The sequence below is a fragment of the Chrysochloris asiatica genome, unplaced genomic scaffold, assembly GCF_000296735.1.
Source record: "Chrysochloris asiatica unplaced genomic scaffold, ChrAsi1.0 scaffold00001, whole genome shotgun sequence".
Taxonomy (NCBI): domain Eukaryota; kingdom Metazoa; phylum Chordata; class Mammalia; order Afrosoricida; family Chrysochloridae; genus Chrysochloris; species Chrysochloris asiatica.
Genome location: NW_006408519.1, coordinates 29,664,462 through 29,684,395, shown reverse-complemented (window position 1 = coordinate 29,684,395; position 19,934 = coordinate 29,664,462). Strand labels below are relative to the sequence as shown.

The window sequence follows — 19,934 nt, the reverse complement described above, 5'->3', positions numbered from 1 at the left end:
CAATTTCATATTTTCAAAGTGTAATAAAATATCATGACCATATGATTAACTTTTGAAATAAAAAGTTAAAACAAACAAAATTAACAGTCAAAATGAAAGCTTTCTTTACAATAGAAAAATACATGTTTCAACAGGACAACTTCTGCTTGAGTTTTCTCCAAAATCCAAAATACATTAGCTTTTACAATAAATTAGATTTTTAAAAAATATCTGTAATATTTTCACAGTTTATTATTATGCTGGCAAATCTAAATTATAAAATATATATATATATCACCCTCTCCCCCAAGACTGAAACTCAAAGGGAACACATGAGCAGGCATGTAAGCTTGCTGGTGACCACATTGGTCTACTGGTGAGTGGAAGTGGGGGAAAGGCAGCAATGAAGAAATGGGCTGAGTTCAACCATGTTCCATAGACTCCCGTTGACCTGGAGATGAGAGAGAGAAGAGGAAGGGCTGGATGGTCCAAGGTATGGTGAGACCTGGGGACACCTGAGCCCATGGACAAGGACATAGCCATAGAGGGTTACAGCTGAGAGAGAAGCACCCAGCTAATATGAAATGAGGGGAAACACACAAGAACACTCAAGCTTGCAGATAGTACCCCATTTGACCTAGCCTTGATGGCCTGATAATCAGAACTCAACTAGCGGAAGATAAAAAAAACCATTTTTTTAAATAAAGGAAACAAGGGTAAATTGCTACAATTTGTTGAACTTGACCTATACTGATGAATGTAGTAGCTCAGAATACCAACTGAGAGGGAAAGGGTCTTCACATCAAGTATCAATGCTATCCTCTCTGTATACAGGGTAGACAGGGATGGGCAACTTAGACATTGGCTACCTGAAGTGAGGGGATGGTAAGACACGAAGCTACTGGCTTACAAGGTTTCAAGAGGGAGTTTAGTTTAAGAGTGTGTGGGGATCAGGGCTCAACCAGAAGAAAGAAGAGGAATAAAAAGAGGAATCGGATACAATTTGATGAACCTGACCTACATCTATGGATGCAGTAGCTCAAAAGAGAGAACAAATTTTTACAGCGAGGATCATTCCCATCCCCCCTCCATATACACAGAGTAGAAAGGGATGGGCAACTTGGACATTGGCTACTGAAAATGGGGGGTCTACAAAGGCAAGAAGTGACTGGCTTACAAGCTTTCAAGAGGGAACCTAGATTCAGAGGGCGTGGAGGAAGACAGAATCTCCACTGAGTAGCATCCAATCTGTCTAGGTGGGGCTGGTGAAAGGAAATGCAGATAGGTCTCTTGTGATACAATAGTGAATAATTGTTATCAGGACTGATTGTGAGGGTTGGAAATGTAAAGGTAGATGTTTTGTAGCAAAAGGAAGGGCGTGTTTAACTTTGCAGTCTAGGAGCGGAGGTCCCTGGGACCATCAAGGGAGTAGAGCTGAGAAATGCAGTGATGCCAGAGATGGAGTTAGACCCAGAGAGGGAGAGGGGCTGTGTGCTGGGGGCTGTGTGCTAACGATCGGGGGGGGCTGATGATGCATGGAGGGGATTGTAACCATAGCAATGAAACGATATACGATAGAATGAACGTAAAGCTAATGCTCTCCCATATAAACTATCACATAATGCACAATAAAACATTAAAAAAAAAAAGTGTGCAAAGGAAGGCAGAGTCCCCACTTAATAGTTTTCATCTTGTCTGGATAGGTCTGGTGAAAAGCGATGGGGATAAGATTCTTATGATTCAACAGCAAGTAATTGTTATCATGACTAATTGCAATTGTAAAGGTAGAAGTTCTGTAACAAAAACGGGTGAGTAGTTAATCGTACAGTCCAGGAACAGAGGACCCTAGGACCATCAAGGGAGAAGAGCACAAGTGGAATGCGGGACCTTATCCAGAGAAGCAGCGACACCAGAGATGGAGGGAGGTAGAGATGGGGACATGGAGAGAGGGAGCAGCTGAGGACTCTAGATTCATGGAAAGAGAGGGACTGAGAGCTGGTGGCCAGGAGGCAGACTTGCAGAATGTGCCCTTTGGTGGTGTAAATTATTATATATGCCTGAGTGCTTAAAAAAGAAAAAAAAGCTAAAACGAATAGAGAGAAATACTGTTAACTGATGGTACATGGAGGGGATTATAATAATCATTGTAATGAAACAAAGTATATGATTTGTTGAATGTAAAACTGATGATCTGCCCTATAAACTTTCACTCAAATCACAATAAGAACTTGAAACAAAACAGAAAACAACTAATGTACATAAAGCTGGGAAACTGCAGCACATTTTCTTTTTGTTTTATTATGTGAGAGTCAGTAATGTCCTAGATAATACAAGTGGAGCAAAACAATGGAATTAAAAAAAAGTATATATATGTGTATCTTGTGATCATAAAGTAAAATATTTAACTTGACAGGAATCAAAGCAGAAATTTTTTAATAAATCAATTCATCTTGTCTACCATAAGAGCCTCTTCTTTTAAAAATCGCCACTAATGTTTTCTTTCAGTCACTCTCCTGACAAGCATCAAAACTCTCAGTTACCATTTTCCTTGGTACCAAGCATCCACACTGTTAACACAAAGATCTGTCATTGATAAGATCAGGCACGGAACAAACAACCTACCGGTTAAACATCCTTTATAAAGCCTTTTTAACATGAAGCCTCAATAGTATCATGATTCTTTACTGAAGTTACAGTTACAAGAACTAAGGAAGCTGCTATCATTGCCTGTTTACTGTCTAAAAACTAGGTATAGGAAGCGCAGTGGCTCCACAGGGTAAGCACTGGACTGCAAACCACAAGGTCAGCAGTTCCAGCCTACCTGGTGCTCCGCGGTAGACAGATGAGATTTTCTGCTCCCCTAAAAATTTTAAAAGACTTGGAAACCCTACACAGGATATTTATGAGTCGAAACTGACACCATGGCACTTAACAACAACAACAACAAACAGGAATCTGGTCTATTTTGTTCACCATATTCCTCGCATTGAGGACCAGTGCCAACCATATTAATAGACACTGTAGGATCAGCAACGGACAGCTAACCACAAGGTTGGAGGTTCAAACCCACCAGCCACTCCTCAGAAACTATACAGGTCCACTGTGAGTGGGAACCAACTTGACAACACCTAACAACAATAACTAAATAACGGCTTTTTCATTCCTTTGAAATTTGAAACCCTCTATTTAAAAACAAGGATGCTTACCTCGAAATCATCTTTAAGATTACAGTTGAGCAGAGGAGCTCGAGAACACACATTGTAGGCGACAACAGTCATGAGGAGAAATGAAGGGTGGTTGGAAAAGACATTATCGAATAATTTCAGCCACTCCTCCCGGGTCAGTACTTCTGAGAACACAGTTTCAAGAAGAGGCCATGCATATAGCTAAAACAAAGTTTCAACAATTTGTTTTCTATGCAAAGTCTTAGTAGAGTCATCGCTAAAGTCAAAATTTAAAATATCATGAAAAGAACTAGCTTAATTTAGACCTTTTATTGACTTTCAGGAAAGCAGTTTAATGAAGAAAAAGCATGCAATAATACTACTGTTAAAAAGATAAAACATAACATCTTTGTATAACAGCAATACTTATACCAGAACCGTTAGCTTCTAAACTAAGTTAGTTATTATAAAAACCTCACACTTCATACCTGGGACGTGACCTCATGATCCATGAAGTGGTGCAGCAGTTCTTTGTCACGAAATGCCAAAACATTTTCTATCATACTAAGAATATTGATAGGAGGATTCGGGAAATATTCAAACCAGTGTTGGCACCAATTAACTATGAAGAAACAAACAAAAAAAGAAAATGTATCTATTTAAAGATAGCTATTAAATAGCTTTCTCTATTATCAAAAAACTACAGATTCCTACATGTATCCACTCTTTATGTCATCAGCATGCCCATGAATAAAGGAACTCACACGATTAAATTCTAGACAAAAGATTAAAACAAAAGTCTATCATGTTAACATATTATCCTAGGTGTGCAGAGAGTTTGTAAATTTCTCAGTAGCAGTCAATGAAAGTATCTATTTAAAACAACAACAACAACAACAACAAAGGACCTTCAGAGCAGCCATCTAAGGTGCAACTACTGTTCTCTCTCATCTGGAGCAAATAAGAGTGAAGAAAATAAAGGACTCAAGGAAACAATCAGTCCAAAGGACTATGGGCCATGCAAACCCCAACCTCCAGGGCAGACCAGAAGACCTAGAAGGTGCCTGGCTACCACTACCACCTGCTCTGAAAGGAATCACAATAGAAGGTCCTGGACAGAAGGGAGGAAAACGTGGAGTACAACTCACAATCATAAAAACAGACTAGACTTATTGGTCTGATAGAGACCGGCAGAACCCTTGCAGCTGAACCGGAACTCACCCTGATGGCTGAATTTGCAGCCAAATAGATTTGTAAAGGTGAATGTGGCTCTGTGGGTTAATGCACTGGACTACAAAGTTGGTTTGAACCTCAAGGTCGATGATTCAAGTTCACTAGCTACTCCTCAGAAACCCTATACAGGGTCGCCATGGGTTGGAACCGACTTAACGGCACTTTAACAACAACATAAGGTGAACAATAACACCAGAGAGATAGGCACTCCCTAGAACCAACCATACAGTACCAAAACAGCAGCATTTTCCCAGGATACCGCTCAGAAGACAAGGATAGGAAAGGAGGAATGGGAATGAGAAACACAGGGAAGAGTGCTACTACCTTGGATGACATCAAATGTGCGTGAACTGCTGACTGGAGAACCAATCTGCTCTCTCAAACTTTCACCCAAGTCACGCACACACGCGGCCCTCCAAAGTATGCTGATACTGTCCATTGGGAATTACAATTTATTCGGGCTCCTAAAGGAGCTCTGGAGTCCTGGTGTGGTGCTGTGGGTTCATGCGTCAGACTGCAAACCCATTTGAACTGCAAGTTTGGGGGTTCAAGCTCATTAGCTGCTCCTCAGAAACCCTATACAGGGTCGCTATGGGTGGGAACCGATTCAAAAGCACTTCACAACAACAACAACAACAACAAAGGAGCTCTGGTAGCGTAGTGGTTACGAGTCAGGCTGCCAACCTCAAGGTCAGCAGTTCGAAACAACTAGCTGTTCCATGGGAGAAAGATGAGGCTTTCTGTTCCCGTAAAGATTTACAGCCTCAGAGACCCTGTACAGGGTCGCTATGAGTCGGAATTGACTCCACAGCACATAACAACAACAATGTGGTATGTGTTTAGATTTTCCTAATATGCAAAATAATGGCATTTGAAGATTCCTATTGAAGCTTTCATTGAATGTGATCAGTGCTAACTTGCCAATTTGAACGATCTGTATTAAAATTCATACTTAATTCACAATTAGAAAAGTTTGGGGATTAAGTTCATAGTTACATTTATATACTGATAGCAACATACAGACATAAATAGGCATCTCCCTTACATGGAGTCTTGGTGTGGCGCTATAGGTTAATGTGCTGGACTGTAAGTTTGGTGGTTCAAGCTCACCAGACACTCCTTGGAAATCCTGTGCAGGGTCATTAAGAGTCAGAACTAACTCCACAGCACTTAACAACAACATCCCTTACATACAAGGGATCTATTTAAATTAATGAGAATAAAAATATCCCTATTACTAAGAATATGACTGTTTTATAAATAAGCAGCCACCAGAATAGCTTTAAACCTGCCAATGACTTGACTTTGAAAACCAACTAATCAAAAGCAATGACATTCTTCGAAAGTCAGAAGGTAAAAGTGCAATGAAAGGGTTTCAACTCACTTGCATTTGGAACCAATACAACATCATACAGTTTCTCTGCAAAAGTTCTGTAAGATGATTAGTTTGTTTGGCTCAATGAGCCTATGCCTAGCATGGCAGCGCTCCCTTACTTGAGTAATTAATAAACTTAAGTGTTTTCGTTTCAAATATTGGATGGTGGCTTTATCCTTTGACATTAAAGTTGGCTTCATCTTTCCACATTAACATCTTCACCATTAATAAATTAGCAAAGAAGGCTTTTTATCAGCAGAATATGGGATTACATATGATTTATATAAAGTCATTCCAATTCTAGAATTCCATTATTTCATTTATTAGTGAGCCTTTTTAAATGGCATACTTCATTGGAGTTAGTAATTAATTCAAACATTGAAAGGAACATTTCAGCTTCTTTAAACTATTACATAAATTAACTTTAAAGGAAAAATCTGACTCAGTTACACTAAGTAATATACAATGTCTTACTAAGTTAACTTATTTAAAAGTAGCAGTTTAGAATTTAAAAAGTTACGCGCATACACAAAAACTCTTATTATAATTCAATCTTCATCAATAAAACACTGTTTCCCATTAGGCAAGACACAACTGCCTAAAAGAGTAACCATTTGCCTTCTCTTAAGTGTTTGTATTCTGATTTGGTGTTACCAGAACGAAAGTATGGGAGAAGACTTACAGACAGAAATGATCAATTGCAGAATAAAGAGAAATGGCCACTGCATGAAGATCTGTTACTAAACCCAAAGTTAAGAATGTCCCCCTGACAAAGTAGAGAAGGGTTGGCAAGATGGGTGAGTGGGTTAACTCTTGTGTGGAGGGGGTTGTAATCATTGAGATGAAACGAAGTGTATGATTTGTTGAATGTAAAACTGATGATCTATCTGTTCTGTAAACCTTCTTCACTCAATTTGCAATAAAAAGAATTTCCTCCTGATTGCAGAGATTCCAGAGCCTATTTGAAATGAACTTCATAAAAAGAGCATTCCTGTGAAACATTTTATAAAGTCTAAATGGTGTAAAGTAATGAGGCAATTACCACTAATCTATAATGGGAAGCATTTCTGAGCATTCCCAGACCCAAAAAGGAACCTACCAAACCAGACCAAATACGACAGTCACATAGAGTTCACAGACATAGGTCAAAGCGCTCGTGGCTGGCTGCTAAGATGCTCAGTGAAGTTACTGGGGGAGGAGCTTGGTGACGCCACTCTCTAAGATGGGTGCTGAACACTAGTTTCATGCTTTCCTTTTTTCACAAAAGTGGAAATCCTCTTTGGGTTTCTTTCAGGTACTAATGGATTACTTAACTGAAGTGGTGTAAAGTGAACTTTTGAAAAGTGGGGGGACTCAATTCACAATAAAAACTTAAAAAAAAAGTGGGGTACCTGTATGTCCCAATTTATACAATGAAGTGACTGTTTCCTTCAAAATCTTGTGGTCCCATCTAGACGAGATACACAAGAAAGTCAGAAACAACTTATCCCAAGCAGAGGGAAGTTGAAACTCAATGTTTCTGAACAAACTAGCTTAAAATCCTTTGTAAAAACCCATAGCTACTATGTTGACCACTGAGGGGACAAAGACCCCTTAGATTTAGATTTCAGGCGTATTTCTTTACAAGAGAAACATTTCTTACCATACAATCATACTTTGACTATATAGAGATTTTACTGGAAATAAAATATAAAGATTTGTATGACTATCTAAATAGAATGGTTCTTTTTCTTTTAAATAATAAAAAGGTAAGTAGTGTTTTTAACTGGGTAAACTAATACAACTCTTTTGAGGAATCAATTAGAATATTTATATTTTATGACCCAATTATTCCAATTCTGAAAATCTGACCAAATAAACCATATACGAAGGTGCTAGTAACATTGTTACTTTTAATCGGCAGTAATCAGAAACAGACGGTGTCTAGTGGCACAGTGGGTAAAGTGCTGGGCCACCAACCAAAAGGTTGGTGGTTCAAACCTACCAGCTAATCTGGAAAAAGATGAGGTTATAAAAAGTTTTATAATCTTGGAAACCCTAAGGGGCGGTTTTACAGGGCTGCTATGAGTTGGAATTGACCCAATTACTGTGTGGGGTTTTTTTGGTTGTTTTTAATGAGAACCAAACCTAAGTGTTCAATAGTAGATGAAGCCACTATAGAATACTGTTGTTGTTTAGAGATGTTGAGTCAGCCATAGTGACCCTGCATAGGTTTTCTCAGGAGCAACTGGTGGGCTTGAACTGCTGACCTTAGGGTTTGCAGTCCAGTGCTGGTCCTATAGCACCACACCAGGGGTCCAAATAAAAATACGCTAGTGAATTTTACACAAATAAGGAACTATATGTGGTTCCATGAGTTTTTGGATATGGCTCGTCCAGCTATAGACTTTGTTACTCTCACCAAACAACTTGGTGGGACCATGCAGATTGGGAGTGTTCCTCTTTTCCAGGTGGGTCTGAGTAAGAGAAGGTGGGGAGATGCTGACAGGATTCTAAGATTCCACTGTGAGGAACTGTTAACAGGGTTCATTCTGATTATAAAAACTTGGAAACACTAATGTGGGAATCAGTCAATTTCACCATCCTGTTGGTAAAAATGAGCTATCTCAGCAGTAAGAAGAGAGGACTCACATTACCATCAAGAAATAGGAGTCATTACTGAATGTAAAACTGATCACCTGCTCTGTAAACCTTCACTCAATTCACATTGTTGTTGTTGTTAAGTGCCGTGGAGTCAGTTCCAACCCATAGTGACCCTGTACAGGGTTTCCAAGGCTGTAAATCTTTACAGGAACAGAAAGCCTCATCTTTCTCCTGCGGAGCCACTGGTAGCTTCAAACTGCTGACCTTGCGGTTAGCAACCCAACTCGTAACCACTACACTACCAGAGCTCCTTCAATTCACATTAAGGAGTTAAAAAATCAGAAGAAGCCAAGAGTGAAGTGTGTCCTTGGGACCCCATGATCCCTGTGTGCTAACCCCCCTCAATCCAGGATATCAGAGGAGCAGCAGCAGCAGAATCAGAGCCAGAGGCTGAGACAGAGCAGGGGGCTTCCCAGCCAATGGAGTGAACAAAGTTGGGAGCCTTCAGGTGGGCAGCAGGGTGCCTCCAGACAGACACTTCATTAGGGGAGCTACACTGGCTGACACACAGAACTTAGAGCTGGGTACCTTCGGTACTCTTTGAGCTTGTATCAGCAGCGCTAAAATAGCTTTGTTAACACCTGTCCAAGCAGGGCAGAAGCCAAGGGGTCTCGTGGCTAAGAGGCTGAGGACCAGAGAAAGGCCTGTCTGCAGGCATGGCTGGAAAGAGATCGTCTTGACCAGATAACTGTTCTGAGCATTTCTGATCCTAAATTGTAACCTGTTAACTTTCCTAATGGACCCCCTAACTGTGAATATGGCCGATGCACTGCACTAAATTACTGAACCTAGAACAGACAGTGCCTGGGAGGGTTAGAACTGGTAGGAAGGACAGAGGGCAGCGGCATGTCTGACATCAGCCTCAGAAGGATCTGCTTTGGGTGATTGCTGATGGTGATTCTCTGCTACTCTGTGAAGTTAGAAAGGTCATGCCATTTTTTCCCAGTGTATAACATATTAAAGAAAATCAATATAATTACAATAGGCTGTACAAACAAACACCTAAAAAAGTCCAGTAGAAGGGGAGTAGATAAATTAAGGGATGCTAAAAAAATGGAATATTATACTTTTGTTGTTGTTAAGTGCTGTCAAGTTGGTTCCGACTCATAGGTTTTAAATCTTTGTGGGAGCAGAAAGCCTCATCTTTCTCCTGTGAAGCAGCTGGCGGGCTCAAACTGTGGGCCTGTGGTTTACAGCCCAGTGCTTACTGTATGGAACCACCACGGGCAACAAATTATGTTTTTCAAGAACATGTAATAATCTGAGGGGAATACTTTAGAAGAAAGTCATCAGAATATTATTAAAGATTAATTCAGAATACAAATACTTAAGTATTTTGTCTTTTGGATGTGTTCCTTTTCAAACATTCTCCAATGATCGATCAGTTAAAATGTATCAAAGCAACTGCAACGTCATTTGTTAAAAGTTGCAAAGGTGCACAGGACATGGGGAGACACATAGGGATGCACTCCTGGTATCGCGTTTTTTTTTTTTTTACTTACTTATGAGAGTAGCAACAACTTCAAAGCAGATGAGCTGATTGTTCTGGAATAATTTCACAAACGGGAACGCCAAGAGAGGAAGATATGGTGTGTCGCTAAAGATGGCAGACCAGTGAGCTAAGGCAGAGAGAGTTCTGTGCATAATGTGAAGAAAGCACAGACCAGAAAACAGTGTTCGATTAAAATTACTTGATTAAAACAACACAATCTCATGATAAAACACATGACACAGAAGGTATATATTTGGGGAACATTTTCCTTCCTACCATCTAGTCCACTTCTCTAGAATCAACCACTGTGAGGAGTATACATTCTTCTTTCCAAACATCACAAAAGGCGGTATATTATATTATGATATATGTTCTGCACATTCACATTTCAGTGAAGTGTACCTTGGAAAAAGCTCCTATCAGCATACGTAGAACTTTCTCGTAAGGTAAGAGCTCCGTATGGATACACTTCAATTCCTTGAACTTGGCTTGGCCTTCACTGAGGGTATTTGTTGCCCATATTTTATAAACAATATATTTAATGCCACTGAATGTACACTACTCTTTATGTGAGCATATAGATTTGGATACCCTCCTAGAAGTGGAAATGTTGTGTCAAAGCCTAAGTATAGCTGTAATTTCAATAGCCAGAAGGATTTGTTTTTCCTGGACAAACACAATGCCCAGATAAGGGGATACCTGTTTTGAATTAAGAGACCTAAAAGATGTATCAACCAAATGTAAGGTGTATACCTTATTGGACCCTGATTTGAACAAGTTTACCATAAAGAACAATGACAAAAAAAAAACAGTCAAGGATAAAGGAATGCTAGCTGGGTATATGATAATAAAGAATTAATGACAATTATTTTCTTGGTATGATACTGGTAGTGTGTTATGTTGGAGAGTGAAGAAAAAAAACACAGTCCTTATTTTTAGATACACACAGATTGTTTAGCTGAGGAGGTGTGTCTACGTGGGAATGGGATGGGGTGGGGGTACAGCGTGAGAGGGCATACTGACCATGCATTGGCAACTGTTACAAGATGGGTTAATGGGTACAAGGCTATTCATTATACCATTCTCTCTAAGCTTATACATGCCTGACATTTTTCATAGTATAAACTTAAATCTTAAAAAAGTCTCAGATTCTAGGGCCTGGGCTCAATCGTTTATCTAAATCTCTCTATACCTTAGCTCTTCTCTAACAAATAGAAATTGGTACCTGGTGCATAAAAGTTCTCTAAGGTGTTAACTGTTATTACACATATTTAGTGGGTGCTTATTACGTAGCAGACGTTGGCATACACATTCTAGAACAGACTGTAAGTTTTACTTTCCCCATAATCGTATGGTGTTGGTCTGACTACCTCCATTTTCAGATAGAGAAACGAAGGCTGAGGAAAGGAAGGTACCATATCCTACACCAGAGCCAGGAAGTGGTAGAACAAGGATCACAACCAGGCTCTCTGACTGCAAATTCAAAGCACTGTCTACGATGCCTCTTTGTTCCATTAGATTGACTGCCAGCCCTATTTTCTAGAACACAACAGAAGCTGATATTCAAATGCAATATATGTAAAATACAACTCTTGTTTTCTAAATTAAATGAACCAACCCACAGTATGGATGATCAAAGATGACCAAAGACTATTTCATAAACTGAGCATTTCAGAATACTGTAATTATTAGTTATAGATTCCATATATCTTATTGCAATGTATTGGGCATACCTCTGCAGTACTCTGAGAAGCTTCCGACTTTTGATGGGGTATTTCTTCTGAAGGTTGAGGAATGCCACATGGACCCCCTTATCGATGAGGCAACTAAATGCAGTATGGTTTTCCGGCAGTTGCAGCAGACAGCGCCAAATGAACATTCTGAAATTGAAGAATGGTTTAAGTCAAGAAGAAATACTAACATTGTGGTAAAACTGATATATAACATGTAAGAACTAAAAATTTACCTGTATTTCGTTGGGTATTCACCATAGCCTTTTAACAGGATCTGGAGACGTTTTTTATTTAATCCGTCTGGCAATTCATTCTACAGTGAGGAAGACAGCATCAGTGAGTAACATAATCTAACACTGAAAACAGGACAGCGGGGTTCCAACTTTAGAATGCAAGAAATGCGTTCACGTCATGGGGCCTACTTATGCTTGCTCCTTGGAACTCGAACATACACATTCACGAGTGTACACATACACAATAGATAAAGTTTCATGATACACAAGGGAGCTTCAAACAGTTCATGGGAAAATTCCATTATCTTATTTTTTTGTGGGGGGTGGGAAGGGTAACTTTTAATTCCATTTTTCCACAACTTTTTTTTTTTTGGACTGTGCAATTCAACTTTTTATTTTAATAAAATCAGAATATGCACAGCACATGCATTGCTAGCATCTAAACTAATACAATAAGCACTTTTTTTCTTTTAAGGGGTTAGATACTAAGTATTTCATGTTTTGTAGGTCAAGAGGCAAAATCAAAAACATTGTGTAGATTCTTACGTAACCACGTAATAATGTGACCATTATATAGCTGGTGCAGCAGAGAGAACACCGCCCTTGCCCCTTCCACCATCTTTCCCAGGTGGCCCTGAGAACCTCGACAGGCCACGCCTATCCAGAGAGGAAAAGGCTCTTTTTTGGGGGGAATCTGAGATATACCTAAGATATTGACGTAAAAGGCTTCCCAACAAATTCCTCAGTAGTGAAGCTCAAAGCCAACTAGCCCACTCACATCCTCAGACTTTCTAACCACCTTTGAACCGTTCTCTGCTCTTGTATCATTACCAGGTGGCTAAAGATTACCAGAAGCACGGGCAAAGCCTCTACCACAAATACAAAACGCAACTCAGAGAATGAAGAAAACATTATCACCTGAAAGAATAGGGTGCCATAAAAAAGGAATAGTTTTCCTCTTGTCTACATGGGTCTGGTGAAAGGAGATGGGGATAGGGTTTATCTGATTCAATAGTGAGTAATTGGTATAATACCTAATTGCAATTGTCACAAGTACAAAGGTAGAAGTGGTGTAACAAAAAGGGGGAAGTAGTTAATCTTACAGTTCAGGAACTGAGACCATCAGGAGAGAAGAGCATGATGGGAACATAGGACCTTATCCAGAGAAGCAGCGACACCAGAGATGGAGGCAAAGATGAGGACATGGAGAGACGGAGCAGCTGAGGACTCTAGACTCATGGAAAGAGAAAGGCTGTGTGCTAGGGGCCAAGAGGCTAGCTTGCAGAATGTGCTCGTTGGTTGTTTAAATGATTATAAAAGAAAAAATCTATGATGACTTGGGGGGAGGAGGAAATGATACATATGTTAGAGGGTAGACACGGGTGACGGGGCAGGCAACATACAATCGAAGTTAGGTTGGTAAAGGAAAGAGGAGACACAGGGAGGAATGCAGTGGTTAAAGTGGATAGAGAAGTAAATGCTGTTATCTGTTGGTGCATGGGAGGAATTGCAACCATGTAATGAATGAAGCAAAGTATATGATTTACTGAATTTAAAACTGATGATCTGTTCTGAAAACCTTCACTCAATTCACAATAAAAAGTTTTCAACAATTGTTAAAAGGAGCATTTAAAAATTAAAAAGGTTTGAAATTGAAAACCATGAAAGCAGAAACGGAAAAAATTACAAAAATCTCCCAAGAAGTAGCATAGAAAGACTAAAGAGAGGAAGAAATCAATGAAACAGTTCCAGAAGTCCTCAGAACTGAAAGACATGAATTGTGCAGCTGAGCAGATGAAAAGAGACCCAAAAAAGCACATGAGTGTGAAATTTCAGAACAATAGAGACAAAGAGAAGATCTTACAAGCAGAGACCCAAAACTAATGTCTAACTTCTCAACTGTCACACTGAAAAAAAATCAACAGTGGAGCAACACCACTGATCTCTGAAAGTATCTCTAACCTAGAATTCTAGCCCCAAATTACCAGCTGGATAGTATAGACAAAGGACATTTTTAGACCTACAAAGTATCAAACTAAAATTATCTTTTACCTCTTGTGTTCTTTTCTGAAGAGTTACTGTAGAATATGTTCCCTCAAAACCAAAGTGTAAATCAAGAAAGATTTTATCTAGAATAATTACCCACGAGAAGGAAGAGCAATGGTTACGTACAGACCACAGGACTTGTCCACAGCAGAATCATGACAAACAGAAATCTGAACTATAACATATTCTTACCTCTTTATTTTCAAAATTACAAGTCAGATCTTGTTTTAATATTCTTGTCTGTATTTTGCTTTCCTTTGATTTTGTTGGCCGCTGTACCCTTCCTGAAGTTACTTTCATCTTAAGATCACTGGATTTCAGTTTGCTCTTAGGCAAATCCTCAATCACTTTCACTAAAGGTGGAGGTGGCTAAAAGGTTAAAAAAAAAAAAGTCCAGTGACTACCCTGGAAAAATAGGTCTGTTAGTAAATGATTTTTTTTTTTTAATTGTTCTGATTAATTTAGTACCATGCCTTCATGCCTACTGCTATTCTCTGGGCAAAATGTAAATGCAAAATGCCTAACAATGCTTCCTTGTTGACCAATAAATCTAGGCATAGTTCTGCCATATGATCTCTGGAGATAACTAAGAAACAGGATCAAATAACAGTAATAATCAGAATTTAATGATTTCCCTTCAAGCTGATCTTAACTCATAGATCATCAAGTCACGTTTTTACGCTTGCAGTAAATGTGGAAACAAGCTTCAGTGGAGAAGATACATCGATACTTCTGGTCCTCCAAACGCAGAGAGCAGCGCCCTGACATTCTCCAGGTCAGATCAAACAGCCCTCAAAGAAGCTAGCAGATGACTGTCCAACTTGGGAACCATGAGCTCCTCCCTCCCTGTCCTGGACTAAAGTTTCCAATCTGCAGAGAGATGGCTCTGTTAGCCTACAACTGTGCCCACAGCATAAGAGGAGATCCAGGGAGCAAGACTGAGAATCCAAATCCTCATGTTTATGGGTCCCATGAAACCAAAATCAAAGTTTCAATTTCCTTACACTTATTCACAAAAACATTTTCTCCATGAATAATACTCTTTGGAATCCTAAGACTGTTTGAAATCATAAGATCCTTATTCAAAGAAAATGAATAGATACGGTGACTCAAGCTTTCTGAATTCTAAATGCAATTAAAGTACATGGATCACTTCAATTTTTCATCTATGAAAATAGCGGCCAGACATCTGAACTATCTTTAATATCTTTGAACTATTTTAGAGAGTTTCCAAGGAGCAGCTGGTGAGCTTGAACCACCGACCTTGTAGTTCAAATGGCTTTGCAGTCTGACGCAAAGACTCCTATATATATGTATATATATATATGCATTTTTTGTTTATGAAGAGGCATGTGTTACATAGATAATAATAAAGAGTTAAAGGAGAGAAAGGAGACAGTATACAACAACAACAAAAACAACCCCGCTGCATTCAGAACCAGGACACCTGAGCCTTCTAATGAGTTCCTGTGTGATCAATCTGGGGTACGAGCTTGTTCTCTGGAAAAGGAAAGAGGTAGACCAAGTGATCACCAAAGTCCCTCCCAGTGTTACTATGGTCTACCTCCAGACTGGGACGACTCTGCATAATCAGACTTGGCAACGGGCTGGGAAAATTCCAGATAAAACATAGAACAGGAGCGGGGAGTGCATGTCTGGTGCAATGATGAGCACAGGGACCGAGAAATGGATGAAAAGACACCAAACAGAGATGTCCTTTAGGACGGCAACTTTTAAGCAAAGGTGAGAAATCAAGGTTAGAGAAGGGGCTTCTTGAGTAAGTGCAAAAACCAAACAGAAAAGTATAGGAAACAGTTAAGTTCCAAGGAAGTACTAGAAATGTAAAGATATTGATCATATGTTTTATTTTTAAAAAACTGATGGTATTTAAGAGATAAGTACTGTTAACTCTTGGTACATGGAAGGGATTGCAATCACGTAATGAAGCAAAGTATATGATTTGTTGACTGTAAAACTGATGATCTGCTCTGTAAACCTTCACTCAACTCACAATAAAAAGGTAAAAACAAAAATTGATGCTATTTACTTGATAACATACCTTATTGATTTCTTGGGTTAGAGCCGGAACTGAGTATATGTTCAGACTCCCATTTTCCATAATGGATGCAATGTACCGTCCATGTGGACTAATTACGGATGAGTTGATCCCCTCATCAAGGCTCCCAATTTCAAAGAGAAGTTTACAAGTCTGTACGTTGATAAATCTCATGATACCATCTTGACTTAGCACACCCAGAACCTGAGAGGAGAAAGAAAAACAATATATGAAAACAGATGTGCAAGTCAAATGGCTGCAAGTCAAAGAAGACACAAAGAGCTCACCTATGAGGGGCATTAAAAACAGATATGGAATGAAAATCTCAGATAACTTTTCCACGAACTTTTGAAGACCCGCCACCTTGTAGGTGTGCTTTGTTCCTTGCGAAAGGTTTTTTGAGGGAGGAAGTCAGAAGACTCACACAGAGCTACGAGGTATTTCGAATCCCCTCATTCAGAAACCCTATACAGAGTTGCTTAACAACAACAATGGTTAATGCGCAAGGTTGGTGGTTCGAGCTCACCAGTCACTCTCAGAAACCCTATACATGGTCGCCATGGGTTGGAAGTGACTGTATGGTATTTCATAACAACAACAATTATGGCTCTTGTATACTTGCCTTGCTCAAGTCCAGATAAATCTGTTCTAAAACCAAAAGATCAGCGGTTCAAATCCACCTAGTGGCTCTGCAGGAGAAATGCCTGAAACTCTCTGCTTTCATTGCTGTTGTGTGCTGTGGATTTAACTTTGACTCACACCAACCCTGCATACGGCTGGTGGGTTTGAACCACCAACCCTGCAATTAGCAGTCCAGTGCTTATCCTACAGCTCCACACCAGGACCTCTCTGTAAAGATAGTTGTTGTTAAGTGTCATCAAGTTGGTTCCAACTCATACAGACCCTGTATAGGGTTTCCAAGGATGGCTGGTGAGTTTGAACCACCGACCTCGTGGTCTCTTGTCACATGACTCAACAGAAGCAGGAAGGCACATCCCCTGTGGGAGTATACAAAGGTGACTTAAAAACTTCTCAGAAGCCTTTGTACCACTTCTAACTGACCTCCAACAGAGGGGACGTCCGTGAGGAAACAGCTCTGAATTTTTACCTCCACATTGGCTGTCAGAACAAGGAGGGGGAAAGTTTGTGGTCCTTTACCATCCACACAGCTTCATCAGTGCTAAGCATCAGCCAATGCCCATAGGAGCCTGTGACCACAAAAGCCTGCGACCACACAAGTCTTCTCCAATGGTCATGTTTCCAGCAACTAACATTTGGGGGTGGTGGTGAGGGAAAGCTAAGAAAAAAAGGGGAAGCTAGTTTTGTAAGTGAGAACGTTTAAAAAATAACTCATATGATTTGAAAAATTAAAAATAAAAGTTTACCCCTTTGCTGTCTTTGTACAGTTCTTTTTCCAGGGCCGTGGGCTGGTGAGCAGCGCCACCATGTGGTGGCCTAAAACTCTGGGGCCCTTTGTTTGCAGGGGAACATCTGTGAAGCAAGTGTTTCTTCTGGTGGGTTTGTAGGACACATATCCTCTCCTTTGCAGTCAATGCAACCTCTCTGGAGGCAATTTGGCAAAATCTATACCTGAATTACAGAATCCCGGTGTGGCGCTGTAAGTAAGCACTGGACTGCAAGGTTGATTTGAACCATAAGGTGGAGGTTCAAACCCACCGGCTGCTCTTTGGAAATCCTATACAGAGTTGTTAAGAGTCGGAACCGATGTCTGTGGTACTAACAACAACAACAATCAGAATTACAGAGGCACATAACTATACTTATGCCACTAATTCAGTCACAGAAGGGCCAAGTGACATGATGTGCACAAAACATACCTCCACGTAGCACTGCTTGAAACAGAAAAGGACTAAACACAGGCTAAGTGCTCAATAACAGAATCACACGGGACAACTGGCTTTTTAAAAAAACTACACAACACCAAGCAGATGTAAAAAAACAGCAAAGTTATGTAATGATACAGAAGACTTTACAAGAAAAATCAAGTGAAGAACAGAGAGGGACAAAGCTGTATAAAACTATGCCGAGCAACAGTTGTTATGGGGTACGGTGAGTAACGGGGCCAATGGGAGACAGAAGTAACTTCAACAGAAGTTGTTTTTTAATATATTTTTAAAATGTGTTCAGCCATATGGATATGTTACCTAATCAAAACACTTGAAAAAGATTAAAAAGAGGAGGACCCCGAATGAGATGGGTTGATACAGAAGCTCCAACACAGTAACGATTGAGGATGGTGTAGGACTAGACAACATTTTGTTCTTTTGCATGGGGAAGCTATGAGTTGGCACCAATCAGATGGCACCTAAGAACAACAACAACAATTTAAAATGAGAAAGGTAAGTTTTGACCTTGTGCTTCGCAGTCCACTGCTGATCCACAGCACCACACCATGAGCCTGCAACTTCAAATCCTTAAAACAGTCTCAGTATGTTCAATAAGTAAGAGCTGAGATGAGGCTTTCTGCTCCCGCTAAGATTCACAGCCTTGGACACCCTATAGTGGTCGCTATGAATTGGAACCGAGTTTAAAGCCCAGGAAAAAAAAAATCTTAAACCCAGGGGTGACCCTTTAAAAAAAAAAAAAAAAAAAAAAAAAAAAGTTAGTAATTATATTACTAACCTGATTAGAACCAGCATCAAAATTATCAGGAAGAAATTCTAGATGGCGAATGGCTCGGACTTTTGTTGGCATCTGGATGATTCTAAATAGCTGTTTAGCTTCCAAGCACCACAGATGAAGATGATTTGATTTGCCTCCAGCAGCGAGGATGCGACCATCTCTACATAATGAAAAAGGTGGGAAGGTAGGATGAGTGGAATTGCGCCTAACAGCACTGTCCAACAGAACTTTCTGTGATGGTGGAAATGGTGTACATCTACAAGGTCCAAGAGGGTAGCCATGAGCCACAAAGGATTATGGAGCCCTGGAAATGTGGCTGGTGCTACAGGGGAGATGCATGTTCTGATTCTGATTAACTGAACTCTAAAGAGTCACACATGGCTAGTGGCTACCATATAACCAAACCAAACCAAACAGGTCAGGTTCCTAGGGTGGCTACAAGTTGGAACCTACTCAATGGCACTTAGGAACAACACCCATTTAACATCAATCACCATTTCTACTTGATGACTTAATTGGGGGTTTCCTGAGTAGTATTTCTATTTCAAAATGCCACTAAATGAAAATCTATAGTTTCACCACTTGTTAAAGTTCTTAAAACTTCTCTGTGTTTTAAAACGCACATTACCTGGTCACAGAGAACACTTTATATAATAAGCTGGAGCTTTCAGGAGGAGCTGGCAATTGATACTTGCAAAAAAGAGTATCACATTCCCAGGCAAAGATGGAATTATCTTTAAAACAGCTGAGGATGGTGTTACTTAACGGTAGAAAGAAAACCTAGAGAGGGAGAAAACAAAGTGTTACCATTCACATAAGGATCTTACGCTCTAAGTGTGTGCCAACCAGTTGGTTCTGGCTCATACCGACCCTATAGGACACAGGAGAATGGCCCCATACAGGTTCCCAGGCTGTAAATTGTAGTTTGTTAGTTACATTTTGACTTTGATAGTAGTACAGAGAAAACTAGGAACAAAAGTTTGGGGGGTAGAACAATCAGCTATTTCTACAAGTTATTTATCTAACAGTATGCCTTTTAACATATCAAAGCAGGCTAAAAAGTTCTAATTCTCTTTATTGTAATTTTTTTTTTCTTTATTGTAATGACTTGATTTTACAGCCATCATGAGATTAAATTTGAAGCACTTATAAACCCAGAATAAAAGACATACAAAGATTAAAGAGCTGAACTTATGCAATCATGAAACCATGCCTTTCTTTTTCCGATTACAAAAGCAAATCAGCATCAGCTATATCACTGAAAATTAATTAGATCATAAAGAATGGAAATGGTAGAAAAAACTGTTTTTAATTTTCATAGGTAAAACAGTTCTAAC

The 19,934-nt window shown here is 39.7% G+C and overlaps 1 protein-coding gene across 1 annotated transcript in view; it reads right to left on the bottom strand.

The window, feature by feature from the left end:
• The window catches only part of TBC1D31 (TBC1 domain family, member 31), a 54,437-nt gene that overhangs the window by 14,093 nt on the left and 20,410 nt on the right, over window positions 1-19,934 (bottom strand). The window contains exons 5-13 of the mRNA XM_006830832.1: window positions 19,226-19,377; window positions 18,598-18,757; window positions 15,958-16,158; window positions 14,091-14,267; window positions 11,853-11,932; window positions 11,620-11,766; window positions 9,897-10,030; window positions 3,632-3,765; window positions 3,186-3,365 (exon numbers count right to left, since the gene is read on the bottom strand). Of these exons, the coding sequence (XP_006830895.1) occupies window positions 3,186-3,365; window positions 3,632-3,765; window positions 9,897-10,030; window positions 11,620-11,766; window positions 11,853-11,932; window positions 14,091-14,267; window positions 15,958-16,158; window positions 18,598-18,757; window positions 19,226-19,377 (1,365 nt within the window). The remainder of the gene's footprint in view (window positions 1-3,185; window positions 3,366-3,631; window positions 3,766-9,896; window positions 10,031-11,619; window positions 11,767-11,852; window positions 11,933-14,090; window positions 14,268-15,957; window positions 16,159-18,597; window positions 18,758-19,225; window positions 19,378-19,934) is intronic.